Source organism: Limulus polyphemus, unplaced genomic scaffold (assembly GCF_000517525.1).
Source record: "Limulus polyphemus unplaced genomic scaffold, Limulus_polyphemus-2.1.2 Scaffold376, whole genome shotgun sequence".
Lineage (NCBI taxonomy): Eukaryota > Metazoa > Arthropoda > Merostomata > Xiphosura > Limulidae > Limulus > Limulus polyphemus.
In genome coordinates, this window is record NW_013665986.1 from 348,571 (window position 1) to 364,618 (window position 16,048).

At 32.8% G+C, this 16,048-nt stretch overlaps 1 protein-coding gene across 1 annotated transcript in view; it reads left to right on the forward strand.

Annotated features, from left to right (window-relative positions):
* The window catches only part of LOC106457808, a 39,004-nt gene that overhangs the window by 19,454 nt on the left and 3,502 nt on the right, over positions 1–16,048 (forward strand). Inside the window, exon 2 of the mRNA XM_013917258.2 lies at positions 13,834–13,948. Coding sequence (XP_013772712.1) covers positions 13,861–13,948 — 88 coding nt within the window. The 5' untranslated portion in view covers positions 13,834–13,860. The remainder of the gene's footprint in view (positions 1–13,833; positions 13,949–16,048) is intronic.

Sequence of the window (16,048 nt, forward strand, 5' to 3'; positions counted from 1 at the left end):
ATTAAATTAACCTTGTTATTATATTAAATTAACCTTGTTATTATATTGGATTAACCTTGCTATTTTATTAAATTAATCTTGCTATTTACTAAATTAATCTTGCTATTTTATTAACTTAACCTTGCTATTATATTAAATTAACCTCGTTATTATATTAAATTAACCTTGCTATTTTATTAAATTAATCTTGCGATTTGTTAACTTAACCTTGTTATTTTATTAGATTAACCTTGCTATTTTATTAAATTAATCTTGCTATTTATTAAATTAATCTTGCTATTTTATTAACTTAATCTTGCTATTATATTAAATTAACCTCGTTATTTTATCAAATTAACCTTGCTATTTTATTAAATTAACCTTGCTATTATATTAAATTAACCTTGCTATTTTATTAAATTAACCTTGCTATTTGTTAAATTAACCTTGTTATTATATTAAATTAACCTTGCTATTTTTTAACTTAACCTTGTTATTTTATCAAATTAACCTTGCTATTTGTTAACTTAACCTTGTTATTATATTAAATTAACCTTGCTATTTGTTAACTTAACCTTGTTATTTTATTAAATTAACCTTGCTATTTTATTAAATTAACCTTGCTATTTTATTAAATTAATCTTGCTATTTTATTAAATAAATCTTGCTATTTATTAAATTAATCTTGCTATTTTATTAAATTAACCTTGTTATTATATTAAATTAACCTTGCTATTTGTTAACTTAACCTTGTTATTTTATTAAATTAACCTTGCTATTTTATTAAATTAACCTTTCTATTTTATTAAATTAATCTTGCTATTTTATTAAATAAATCTTGCTATTTATTAAATTAATCTTGCTATTTTATTAAATTAACCTTGCTTTGTTTAATTTTTCATCATTAATGATTACACAGCACTTCACTGACACCAAAGAATGCACTAGACCACGATGTCTTTTAGTGTCGTGTTCATGCTTCATATAACAAAACAAGTGGGAATCCTCAATAGCTGCGAGATTAGAGTAAATTAATATATGAGACTTTTTTTTTCCTTTTTATTAGCTATACTTTTGTGCGCTAGCAATACTAAGCGTGGGGCGCGCGTATAACCCCGATTCGATTTTATTCCTCATCAGGATCTCTACCAGCCTACCCTGAAATCGAAATTCGTATAGACAGGATTAGAGTAAAGTAATCTATGAAACCTTAGGCATGGTCAAATAGATCAATCGAAAGGGTTTGACCTCCTTAGTCTAAAACTGTAATTAGATAAATAGATGACGGAGCTATGAGCTAAAAGTTTGTACTTGAAAAAAAGAACAACCTCAGAGCCATTCTATGAGCCGCTATGCATATATATACAAAGCAATAGCGAATGGTATTATAATTTTCCTATCTTTTCGCATGACGGCCGATATTTCTCAAAATGCAGTTTTTAAAATGGTCGTGGTTTTTGTTTCGAAACTCATTACGAGAAATCTTATTAATTTCTGCAAGGTTTTATAAATATATAAACAACTGGTATAATTATAGATATCTGATTTTAAGACGAATAGGTAAAATAGTAACAACCTTCTATTATTATGCTTTGGAATGATTAATAATCTAAAATTTATGTGGATGTGGCTATCATACTCGTCTGAATAGGTATTAACGGTTATATTTTTCCAGTTTAAAGCGAATTTTGGCAAAGACTCAGAATAATCAACTGTTTAACGTTCGAGAAATATGAACAAGTATTGAGTTTGCCCATAGTTTCAGGTTCAAAGGAATGATACTGATTTAACGTTTCTTTAGTTGAGATGTGGGGTAGGCCTTGTGGTTAGCACTCCAAGGATCCAAAGTTTGCGTCTTCTTTCTGCAAAAAAAAAACAAACAAAAAAAACGCACTTCCCACTTTGAGACCATTAATGTGCCATAAGAGTCACGGATAAATCCTACTAATCGTCAGATAAGAGTAGGTCAAAAGTTGGCGGTGTGTACTGTTTACTAGTTCAAATAGCCCTCGTTTAGCTTTTACTAGAATATTCTGAAACTAACAATAATAGGATTATAGCAACATTGAATCCAGTGTTGAAAGTTAACACCAACTCTGATGCCACTGTATAGCTCAAATTTCCAATCCCACCACTATTTCCAGTCACTGTTTGAAGGATTGAGAAATTGTATCAATATCTCAGGTTGTTCTATTATCCTTAACTCCAGTAGTTACTTTCATTTTCGCATTACTGAATCTTTCACTGTCATCAGTATTAGAAGAGAAGATTCAAAAGATGAAGGTTTCCGTTACATTCGTGTTAGATATTCTATTCATATCGAGCAGTCAATAAGTTTACACATCCACCAATTGGACAAAAATATAAACAGCTCCTTGTTTAAATTGTCATCTGAGCCTCTTTCTAATAACTAGAAAATCCTGCACCTCACACATGCAACCTCAATCTCAGAGCATGTAATCTCAACCTCGGGTATCCAGGATTGGCCTTATGACATAAGTAATAATCTCTTTAGTGTAAGTTCAGCTCTGGTTTCAGTCGGTTAATCAAGGTCATTTAAATTAAAATATAACTTTAGACGTTTTTAACGATGAAATTCTGCATTTTTAAAAATGTGAATATTATATTTTCGGGTTTAAACATTACTCTTAATTCGAGATCAGGTTAGGTTCTACGAAATAATTTGTTTCTTTTTTAACAGAAAGCTACATGATATGTCATCTGCGCTCTATTCGCTGCTGGAATCGAACCATGGATTTTAGTACTTAAGGTCGTAAACTTATCGCTGACTCAATCGAATACAAATAGCTTATGCAATTAGTTTTGAAAACTTAATAAATGTTTACCCGTATACGGAAATGATACATGTATTTTTCATTTTAGAACATAAAATTGTAGTTGTTTAATCTTATCTAAATAGTTATGTATGATATTGTCTATTTTGTTTTAGCGCAAAGCTCCATAATAGGCTATCTGCACTCAATCCACCAGGGGAAATAGAACCCCGTATTTTAACATTGTAAGTCCGTAAACTTACCACTGACCTACCGGGGGACATCATTGATTGATTGTTTGGAATTAAGCACAAAGCTGCACAATGGGCTATCTGTGCTCTGCCCACCACGGGTATCGAAACCCGGTTTCTAGCGTTGTAAGTCCGTAGACATACCGCTGTGCCACTGGGGAGCTGGGGACATCATATTGTCAATTACACTATTTAAACACCATTTTAATTTAGAAATACTTTAATATTATTTAATTCCTTATGAAAATGTTCGCACGAGATAGTTATTTCAAAAGAACAATGAATCAGTATTTTAACTAGATTTGATTTTAACAGCTCCGATAACGTTTTTTTTATCTATAAAGACAGAATTTCATACCTGAAAACATCGAAAAAGTGAGATGTGAATTTGAATATTCTAGATGCATTCCTAGGTATATTGGGCTGATCATTAAGTGGTAAAAAGCACACATAAAGGAACGTGCAAATTTAGTACGAATTATCAATCAAGTATACGTGATCACGTGTTTGGTGAACGTGATATTGTTATACATAAGACTATATTGAAAATTTTTTCTAGAGAACATGGTGGGAAGAGTTACATGTAAAAGTAACGTTTTTGTTTAGCAGATGGAAACCATTCAGCAACGAGATTTTTACTGATGTAATAACGATAATGTCTTAAGTGGGATTGGCCTTCCGTGCCATGTGCTTTATTTCCAGATATCATGTTATCCGGGAAGAATCTCGAAAGAGAGATTATAGTTATGTACGTCTGTGACAAAGCCTGTATTAGTTTTCGATGAACCAATAACAACAATATTTGAAGGGATGTCAACGTGGTCTGTACCATAAATGCAAAATATAATAATGAAAGAATGACGAACATCCACATCGTGAAGCAGATCAGAAAAGCAACAGCAACCTAACTGTACCCAATGTTCACATTTAGACACCAGAAACACTGTACGACTCGAGCTCATTCATCTAGTGTATTACCGTTGAATGGCTATACGCTACGTTTGGATAAGCAGCAGTAATAACAAAAAACTTCAGCTCAATTGGTAGAACACTTCCTTGGCGTGTGAGAGAAATGTTCTTGTGTTTATCGTATAAAATTGACGACTAGCTACTCTTGCCACAGGACATTTCCGTAAAGCCCGAGAACTGGCATTGTTTATGAGAAAGGAAATAAAGGCGTCATTTTGAATTGTTAAAAATGACTCACTAGCAGTTACTACTGGATTAAACTCTTAGCTTAGTCTTAGAGCATTCGCTTGGCGTGGAGAACTATGAGAAGTTCAAGGTTTAATCCCATTCGCAGAAAATAGAGAAAGTAGGATTACAACATACGACATATAGAAACAAACTCCAAGGAAAAACAGATTACGAGTGCTTGATACTAAATGTAGAGGATGCACGCAGTTCCTATGGGATGAATTTTGACAGTAAAGACTGAGTCAAATCATTGAAGTGAAGCTAGTTACAACGAGAGCTGGACAATGCAACTTGTTTTCAGGATTTACAAATACAGAAGAATTCTTCAAAACTAAATGACAAACGGCTCATTCTAAATAAGGATTTGAACACTAAACGCTACTGCTTCTTCTTCTTTTCGTACTTATTAGTTCGACTGTCATGTTTTAACGTCAACTACAACTTAAACTGAGTTATCAACAAACTTCAAAATACCTTTATATGTAATTCGAACTGAGAATACGTAACCTAACAATTCAACGTGTTTTAGTCTAGAGGAATATAGATTTGAATTGATTTAATTCCTTATAAAACTTGCTTTTTCTTTACATGCAACGTTTGTCCAGTCTTTGTTTATTTTTCCTTATTGAAAAACATAACCCTACACAAACGATACACAATTTTTCTTGTTTAAAAAATCGTAATCCTGCAAACATATTAACTACAAGCATCCTTAGTAGTAAAAAGAATAGCTCTATAAAATCTATACTTTATGTTTCTTCTTTATTTTACCTCATTTAAGTTTCTTACGGTATATATATTGCACTAAGTAATGGCATTATATTAGTCCCTATTTTCTAACTTTATCCAGCTCGCATCTTACTACACGTTTCTTCGCCTTATCAAACTTCTGTCAGTCTGTTTTCTCTCCTTAACAGGCTTACGTATAATCCACGTTTCCTCTCTATTTTGAACTGATATCAGCCTCTGCTTTCATTTCTTAACCAAATTACATCTCGTCCACGTTTTCTCTCCTTACTGAACCTGAATCAGTCTCTGTATTCTCTCCTTAACGATCTGTTACAATTCATGTTTCCATTTTTTTCATTAAACTTGTGCCTAGTTTTCGTTTTTCTTCTCTTTATGAAACTTTCATGTAGGCTTCAGTATTTCTGTTACAAATAACCCACGTGTAGCCCTTAAGACTTCTATTTGCAATTACCGCCAAAGGCTGAATAAATGTTGATCTTTCATCCCGATCTTTATATCCTCAATGCATATGTTATCATGAATATACTTTTATGAACGAAAGTGTCGAAAAGCCAAATGCAATTCGTTACTTCCTTTGTCTCATGAAAAAACATTAAATATTTGCTAGGCACGTTCCTGCCAGTTCTACAAATGGCTTTTATCGATACTGTTGAATCCTTGGTGAAATTATTCTATCTGTATTAGTAAACACACGCCTCAACATTTCTCATAGGAATTCAACAGATGTTAAAGTGAGAGCGTTCCAGCGTAGGCGTAACTTGTACCTTAAACCATTTCTGTGTTGATCTGTCCTTGTTGACTGTGCACTCCACGCCTTCTAAATAAATAATGTTTGCTGGGTTTTATTAAGATCGAGAATTTTCTTCTTTTTTTCTTAATTATCTATTTAGTTCTCAACTTAATTGTACATTAGCTTTGATATCGTCATATAATCTGGTCTGCATATTTTGTATTCAAGTAACGCATTAAATGTTAAGTTATTAAACGAATTCTATCTTGATATTGCCGGACAGATAAATATTAAGCACTTCCTTATTAACTGTTTCATACTTAACAGGCCAACAGAAAGCTGAATTGGTATAAACAAGTTTAAATAAAACAATTTTTTATTAACACACATTTTTTTACAGTTTACGCTTTTCTGCACTAGCCATATCATACTTACATTTTTCACTGTTCTGTATTACCATATCATACTTACATTTTTCACTGTTCTGTATGGTGTGGATTTTATTTCTCAAGATATTTTGATGTCAGTTGACAAATGGTGGTTTCCGTTTCTTCAGATAAATATATTTATTTCAGTCTGAGGCAGCAACAGTTTGAAAAGTAACATCTAATCTTCAACTTTTACCAGTCGACCATATTAGCAATTAATTTCGCTTGTGAATGTTATAAACACATTCCTGGCGATCATTAAATTCAAGGTGTTATCAAATAGTTCTTTTTAAGTAATATTTCCGTTTTTTTTTGGATAATTTACACAATCTTATAATTTGTAAAATGAAATGCTTTTCAGTCTTTATTCTTTTAACTGAACCTCACTATATCAACTTTTTTTACGATCGCCAACATCTCTTAAAAAACAAAGATAAACATAAAATCCACACCATGCTAGTAACATTTCCTGTTCACTGGATATCAAACCAACTTACTATTTAGTGTATTTTAAACCCTCTATAGCATCAACTCCCTTAATTGATTTAATTTAAGCACAAAATTACTCGCTAATAAATATATTTTATTGTTTTACATTTTTAAGAATCCTTTATACACTCTGTTATGTTCAGTTATATGATAAGGTTTAATATGATGCGTGGATGTAGTTATCTGTTGTAAGGATATTACCTGCCTCTGCCAAGTTTATACAATGGAATAATGTGAAATGGATATATGATATTCTAGTATATAGAATAGTGAGTCCATAAATACAATGTTATACGTGGCTAAATTCTCGATCTGAGATCGTGAGACAAGGTTTTATATAATCTTAAACGTACAGAGAAAAGATAGCATGAAGGAATTACTTATAATAAACCAATAACACTGCTGTATATCCAAATTACAGTAAAAAATCTATTTTTGTTTTGGGTCACTCTGAACTTCAACCTTAATTGCTGCTAATTTTAATAAAGAAAATCACCTTGGCATAAATCCATTTCCTGTTGTACACAACTAATTAATTTTTTCAAGCATGCTTTTGAGTAGCTAAAAACAATACTGTCGAATGGTGTCTATAACTTTTGTTACGCAACTGTATTCAAAAAATGCCATCTTGATTTTTTTAAATTTTGTTAAGGTTGACTACGTGTTTGAAAGCTTAGAAACTATACCATGTAAACCATTTTTATAGTACTTGGAGCGCACAAACTCTAATGAAGTCGTTTAAAATGAATATCTCCATGTGACGTCTATAACTTACATAATGACGTGGCTTGTTTATTTTAAATGAGTGTTTCATTAGACTGTATGGGTATGCCACTTTAAAATGTCTTTGTGAGCTATACCAAATTTTTCGTCTTTTTAAAATTTAATAACCACTCAAAAACAGCTGATGACCATTGTCAAATTTGTGTGATCTTTCGATTAACTACTTTCTCCAGAAAAATGGAAAATTCTTTTTACTATTTCGTTAAACTAATAAAACTACCAACATCTAAAGAGAATAGAGCGAATATTCTACTTATAGATTTTAATAGAAACAAGTTTCAATAAATACCATTAAAATATGTGAGATAGAGTAGACTGTGGTTTCAAGTTTCTCAGTTTTGGTCTGTAAAAGATACGCAGTTTATGGTCTAGCATTATCATGATGTAGTAGTGGAAAGGTGTTGACTTGTTAACACAATCATTTACATTTTTATAATAAATTAGATTTCGCTCTAATTTCAAAGACTTTTGAGTTCATAAGAAACGCCCCCCAGTGGCACAGCGGTATGTCTGCGGACTTATACTGGTAGAAAACGAGTTTCGATACCCGTAATGAGCAAAGCACAGATAGCCCTTTGTATAGCTTTGTGCTTAATAACAAATAAATCCATAAGAAACTTAAAATTGGTCTCTTTATTGACTCTAAGAAATTATACAACCTTATCTTCTAAGAACAAGAAATACAGAATTTCATTCAAATGTCCTCACTTCTTGCCAAAAAACCTGTCGTCTAAAATCTGTTATGAAGAGTTTCGTTTGTCATACAAAATACTTGTTAAAAATCAACCGACTATTAGGGTACTGCAAATGCATTAAAGCTTATAAAACAGCCATTTAAGGTAAACTTGATATGTCTACACAAGTTTTTATCGGTTGTACATAGTAAAATATTTGTTTATTTTATTCACAACATTTCACCGGATCTACCTGGCATCATCAGGTGTCATTCAACAACTGGGGATTAGCCTTAGTTTTTGTATTTCACCTGATGATGTCAGGTAGACCTAGCGAAAAGTTGTGAATTAAAAACAAACATAGTTCTTTCAAATATTTAATTAAAACTTCACATGTATATTCTAGCTGAAGTATTTTTTGAATTTAAACAAATAAAATAAAACATCAACACAATAAACAAAACTGAAAGATTCAGCTGATAGCATTAAGTCTTCTGTTCTATTAAAAGTTTTGAGACGTTATGAGTCCAAAAAACTAAAATAAAGTAAAATCATTGCTTTACTTTTTAACACTGCTAGGTAAGATTGTATTAAAATCAGACTTTATAGCTCAGTTCTGAGGACCTGACTAACAGCTTTTAACGGTGAGGACGCAGTAGAAACCAAATCTTAAAACGCTCAAGTAAGAAAGTAATCTAAGTCGTGGAAACAATACTTGCAACAATATTTCTGTAGCCTTTGTCGTTTTGGGTTGTTGTTGTTGTTTTTTTCTCGGCTATTTGCGCAACGCTACTCGAGAGCTATCTACACTAGCCGTCTCTAATTTTGAACCGATAGACTAAAGGGAAGGCGACTAGTCAACATCACGTTCTATCAGCTCTTGGGTAATTTCTATCTGATCGAATAGTGGGTTTGGCCAACCTTATAACGTAAACATGGCCACAAAATGTTTTGACAGTAACGGGACGCGAGTGGTTGAGCCGCAGATCCCTTGTCCGTCGCGCTAACGACCGGACGTCTCTGGCCATGTATCCAACAACATGAATTCATTCAAGGCCACTTATTCATAAGATATATGTATATAATAAATAAATCTGTTTTCACATGCATTACTACTTCACATTAGAAGTTGTAAGACAGTATATTAATGGGTAAAAACATAAGGTTATAACGCTAGAATTCAGAGTTCGATTTCCACGGAGGAGAAAGAGCAGATAGCCCAACGTATAGCCTTACAAATGAATATATATATATATATATATATATATATATACATATATAAATTCAGTAATAATTTTTATGCCATACTTCAGGTATGGTATATAACACACTGTTAGGTTGCAATGAAAGTTCAACATTCAGAAACATTAGTTAGTATTTCGTCATCTTCCATAATCACTCCATAAAACTATTATATTCACTGCTAGTGTGAGCTACAATTAATGTAGACGTGGGTCTGTCTAAGTAGCTTTCAAAACACTTTTTGAAAGTTAATTGATAAAGTATAACTAGAGAATTCTCATATCCAAACCATTATGTCAAGTGTTCTTTATTTGAGAACCACCAAACGAGGGAAACATTTGGGTTACGTATGTAAAATTATATCTCAAACGGCATACATCTTCCTGGAAGTAAAAGTTAAGAGAATGTCAAATACTTTTATTCCCACTATTGATCTCGTAGGTTTTTATCTGAATTTTTGGTTCTTCCTTTTCAAACACAGATGCTTAGAAAGGTTAAAGGGCAAGTTGTTCGGATTGGTTTGCCCTGAACTCTTGTTGCTGCTCCGCCATCCATGAGTGTCTCCCGCCACTCAGCGGTAAGTCTTGAAGGCTTATAATGCTAAAAAACTGAGTTTCGATACCAGTGGTAGACACAGCACAGGTAGCAGCATAATGTGTAATATTCCATTTAACAACAAACAAACAAATAATAAACCAAGCCTCCTCGCTGTCAGTATTTGAACTATGTGATAGTAAACTTTTCCGGAACTAAAGCAGTTTTTAAAACGTACATTGAGCTGAATACACCTTTAATTATTTATTCTAATTCATTTATAGATTTGTCAAAATTGTTAATAACTTCAATGTTTTTTTGTCGAAACGCTTTGTGTGTTGTACAGTGCTGGAAAGAGAGGGAAACAAAAAAAAACTATTTGCCAAAGAATAATCGCATTTGAAATATGTATACACTTGTAATATGTTTTCGTTGCAGTTAACATTTGAATCAACTAGAGATGACTTAGAGAATCAGAGCTGTTTGGATACCAAAGAGTGAAACTGAAAGGCTTGCATACACATTTTAAATAGCAGCATCTGTACTCTATCCTACTTTTGAATTTCCATTTAGCTTAGAACCCCTGAGGAAAGGAAGAACCGAGCACATCGATAGATTCTCCAGGGATATATAACAATATCGACAGCAGAATAAGAAACACTGCCTTAGAGGAAGTTAGAAACAGAATAGAGTTCTGTGAGGCATTATAAAGTTTGAATCCGTTCAAGAGAGGTTTAATAGTCTTTCAGATGTTGAATAACTACTTTTTTTAGTTTGGAATGGTATAGTAGTACAATGTCTCTGCTGCCGAAATATAGAAAAGTAGGCACGCAGACAGTTCTTAGGTTATGTGGCAGAACAGATAACTAGAACTGAACTGGCTAGTTTCCGGGATTAACTAGCTTACAGATAACTAGAATTGAGCTGCTAGTATCCTGGATTAACTAGCTTACAAATAACTAGAACTGAACTGGTTAATATCCTGTATTAACTAGCTTACAGATAACTAGAACTGAACTGGCAGATGTCCTGGATTAACTAGCTTACAGATAAGTAGAGTCGAACTGGCTAATATCCTGGATTAACTAGTTTACAAATAACTAGAACTGAACTGGTTAGTGTCCTGTATTAACTAGCTTACAGATAAGTAGAGTCGAACTGGCAGATGTCCTGGATTAACTAGCTTACAGATAAGTAGAGTCGAACTGGCTATTATCCTGGATTAACTAGCTTACAAATAACTAGAACTGAACTGGCTAGTCTCCTGTATTAACTAGCTTACAGATACCTAGAACTGAACTGGCTAGTGTTCTGGATTAACTAACTTACACGTAACTAGAACTGAACTGGCTATATTACTAATTTACAAAACTGATTTGAGCGTTTTACGAACTTCTAGATAATCAAGTCTGATTTGAGAATTTTACAGATTTATAGCTAACTATATATGATCTTAAAATTTTACTGATTTACAGAAAACTAGAGATAATTTGAGAATTTTTACTTATTCAAAGATCTGTTTTGCGAATTTTATGAATTTACAGATAACCAAGTTTGCATATGTAGTATTGATTCTGGTATGTTTTGGCTGTGAGAACCAATCTAATACAAATTTCTAATACAAATTAGATCTGAGAACCAATCTAATACAAATTAGATCTGAGAACCAATCTAATACAAATCAGATCTGAGAACCAATCTAATACAAATACACTCGTATCGTGGGAATTTCAAATATGAACATACTTGTTTAAGTTCTTGATAATTCCATGATTTAAAAACTGTATATTTGCATTTTATCTATATACTGGCGGCTATCTTGGTTTATGTATAGCACTTAATAATGTTTTTGATATGTTTTTACCAGTTTCGTTCATTTACTTAGTATGATATCTTGAACAATTACTTGAGTGTCTGATTGAATTGGTCTGACTATAAGGACGAAGCAGTCTCTAAAATCTGGCTTTATAGAACGAAAGTGGCTTTTCCACTCGTCTATGTTACAGATTGCTTTAGATTTTTACCGAGATTAGTTAATAAGTCAGTAATATCGTTTGACCCCATATGCTAAGTCTTGGTCATTTCTTATGATATTTGAAATGTTCAAAGTGAAAAAAAAAACACTTTTATCCTTAGATTGTTTAAGCAGTGTTATTGTTATTTAGATACAAAATTGTAGTTCTGTCCTATTGTAAACACCTGGCTAGCCTTTTTTAGAAAATGGCAGTTCTGTCCTATTGTAAACACGTGGCTAGCCTTTTTTAGAAAATGGTAGTTCTGTCCTATTGTAAACATGTGGCTAGCCTTTTATACAAAATGGTAGTTCTGTCCTATTGTAAATACGTGGCTAGCCTTTTTTACAAAATGGTAGTTCTTTCCTATTGTAAACACGTGGCTAGCCTTTTTTACAAAATGGTGGTTCTGTCTACCTATACTATAAAGATAGTCAAGAGGTTCCTTTGGCGTAGAGACATTTGACAATACTAACGGACATTGTTTTATACTGAACCAACTCCAGAAAAAAGATGGTATAATCAGTTTAGTTTGTTTTTTGTTAAACCTAAACCTACACAGTGGGCTGTATGTGTACTGCTCACCACGACTATCGAAATCCACTGAGCCACTGAGTGGCAGGTATAATCAGTATAACTATTGACGGGAAATTTATTAAGGAACTTTAAAAATGCCATTTTGGAGACGAAAATATTACACATATATCATTAAAACAGTCGAAAGAGATGTTTTATATAACGAAAACATAAGAGCAATATATATATATTTTTCCTTTGTAAATAACATTTTTCTATGGGATGATTTCAAATAACATAGCAAGATATATATATATATATAATAATTGTGGGATTTGACTTTTATTGTTTTTTGATTGCGTATGTGGACATATGTTTGATTCATTTAGTGATTTATCCTTCTATAAGTAGGCATATTAAACAATTAACAAAAGCGTGTTTAGAACGCTAACAAACCAATAGTCTTTATAATTGACATGTTAGATAGATTTTTCACCATTTGTAATTGGTATTAACGAAACAATCTAATATTTCCGAAAGTCGTTAGATGAAGCGAACAAACATAACGTCTTTCAGAAGTAAAGGTTTTTGTCGTTAAATGTTGAGCTAGATAGTATAAGCCTGTTCCATGTAGTCGTATCAATGAACATCCATATGTGTTTAGAAAGTTAGGACAGGATTAATCGCACAATTCATCTTGAAAACAATGCTGACGCTTCTCTCTCTCTCTATTTTTAATATATTATAATTGGATTGCATTCATAAAATAACAGCATAAACGTGGTCAAAGGAAGGGAATATTTCTTCTACGTTGTCTATTAGGATAAATACTTAGAACTGGTAGTCATTGAGATATTTCTAATGTAGTTTGCACTAGTCAAAATTAATTTACAACTACTTACCGGGTTCCGGATAATACCACCAGTTGTTTTCTACTGATACACTTATCCTGCAAATCACGTGCACGATAAAGAACCGATGATGACAAAAGTATTCCGGATTAAACATAAAACATAGTTAACATAAAACTGACCCACAGCACATGGCCCCCTGAGAAACGTTAAAATGGTAAAACTGCAACATGCATGGTAATAAGGAAGTATTAAGAAGGTGATTTTAAACATTTCACTCATAAGAGAAAATGTTTAAACATTACAGTATATGGGTAAAAACTACTCCATGACATCAACTGTTGATTCAAAGATCATTTTTAATAACGTAGAGTTTTGTAATATATATATATATATTTAGTTGTTTATTTCTATCAACTACTATAGTAGGTTTCATCAAAAATGGGTTTAAAAATTATAATTTTAACCTGGGAATGTCACGCTAACGTGACATGATTCTCTTTCTAGAATTTACGTTTCAAATAAACCCGAGGCGCATACACTGAACAATGCCTTGAATGTTTATTTGTTCGTTCTAATTCCCGAAATGTATAATATTGACGCATACTTATTTTTCCTTTTAGTTGTTTCCTGATAGAACCGTCAACATTATGACTCAAGGGACTTCACTGGTGATGCTCTTGTGCACGTGCATGGCCGTAGTATGCGGTGAGGTGGCGAAACAAAAAGATGGCCCCGGTAAGTACAGCCCCGTTTGTCAGAGTAAAGGTATATAAAATTGTTTGTTTGTTTTGAATTTCGCGCAGAGCTACACGGGGGCTATCTGCGCTAGCCGTCCCTAATTTAGCAGGGTAAGACTAGAGGGAAGGCAGCTAGTCATCACCACCCACCGCCAACTCTTGGGCTACTCTTTTACCAACGTCCTCTTTTATTCTTTGACCGTCACATTATAACGCCCCCACGGCTGAAAGGGCAAGGATGTTTGGTGTGACGGGGATTCGAACCCGCAACCCGCAAATTGCGAGTCGAGCGCCCTAACCACCTGGCCATGCCGGGCCTAGGTATATAATATAACCTTGCAACTGTAAATATATATATTTGTCTCGTGTGAATAACTAACCATGGAAAGACAGAACTAAAGTTAACAAGTATATCTAAACTGTTATTTTCCAAATGTTAAATTTTACAGTGGCAACTTATATTTTAGAAGCACGATTCTTGATAGAAATAGCATCAAACAGTGATACAATAAAAAAAGACATAAATGTCAGTCTTAGGAAAATAATTACATCCTAATATTGCTCTTAAGCTAATTTTACATGCATGCTTTAAATCAGTGAAAAATATTGTTTAGAAAACAAATTAGATTATTCGATTAATATATTGCTCTAGACAGTATATATTAGGTGTAAGTTCATAGGTTAAAGAAACATAAACTCAGTAAGAACGCTATGCAAATGAATAATCAGTCTCTCACTATTGGGCTCGGCATGGCCAGGTGGCTAGGGGAGCTCGAGTCGCGCTCTGAGGGTCGCGGGTTCGAATCCCCGTCCCACCAAATATGCTCGCCCTTTCAGCCGTGGGAGCATTGTAATGTGACGGTCAATCCCACTATTCGTGTGTAAAAGAGTAGCCCAATTGTTGGCGGTGGTTGGTGATGACTAGCTGCTTTCCCTCTAGTCTTACACTGCTAAATTAGAGACGGCTAGCGCAGATAGCCCTCGTGCAGCTTTGCGCGAAATTCAAAACAAACTCTCACTACTAAATTAATCTCGTGAAATTGATAAAGTTTTTTAACTCTCAGCTTTAAGTGTCGTGTAGGATTTTTCAACTTTGCTGAACTTACCAATGAAAATTCATAAAATATGATATAATATTAGTTTTATAACCTCCTCAAACGTTTTATAAAAATTGTATCAAATGAAAAAAAAACTAAGTATATTGATTCCTACCTTACTTTACCGTTTAGAGAAGGTTTAAGGAATGTACGAAAAAGCTTCTTAAAAAAACTATGTAAACAAATACACGAAAATACAATATGGCCATTTGAACATCATATTTAAGCAAGATTAACAGTTGTATATTATAATAAAAGCTGTACAATTATAAAATATTAAATATTAGTATTCTTAAATCTACTTTTCATACGAGTATGGTTAATTGTACATGTATACATGCTGATAGGTTACTGTTTTCTTGGGAACTACGTTCACAAAATTGTATACTAATCGTAAAACTTAATTCAAATTATTCTCTCCCCAGTTTTATTTTGTAATTTTTATATATCATTTTTCTGTTTATAAATTTACACCTTTACGTATACAGCTGCATTATAAACTTTTATGTGTTCTTCATTCACATCTGTCAGGATGTGACTTCTAATTCCGTCAATAATAACGGGTGTATTTTTTGGATTCACACCTTTTTCTTCTTTGTAGAGCGTGTATTGGGTAATTAACTAACAAAGTTGTTATGTATTTATGAGTATTGGTTCAGAGGCAAGTCTGAAGGTTTATAACGCTAAAAACATGATTTCGATACCCAAGAAACAAATAAACAAAATTTATGAATACTTTTTAATTGGGTGGTTATCTAACAAAATAGATATCTCAAACTTGATGACGCAGAACCTACGTTTTAGAAAACAAAGTTTGAGACGACTCTTGAGTAGGTAGTTAATACTCTTGAATTGGGTGGTTATCTAACAATTATTTTTATGAATACTCTTGAATCGGGTGGTTATCTAAGAATGATTTTATAAATACCCTTGAATTGGGTGGTTATCTAACAATTATTTTAGGATACTCTTGAATTAGGTGGTTATCTAACAATTATTTT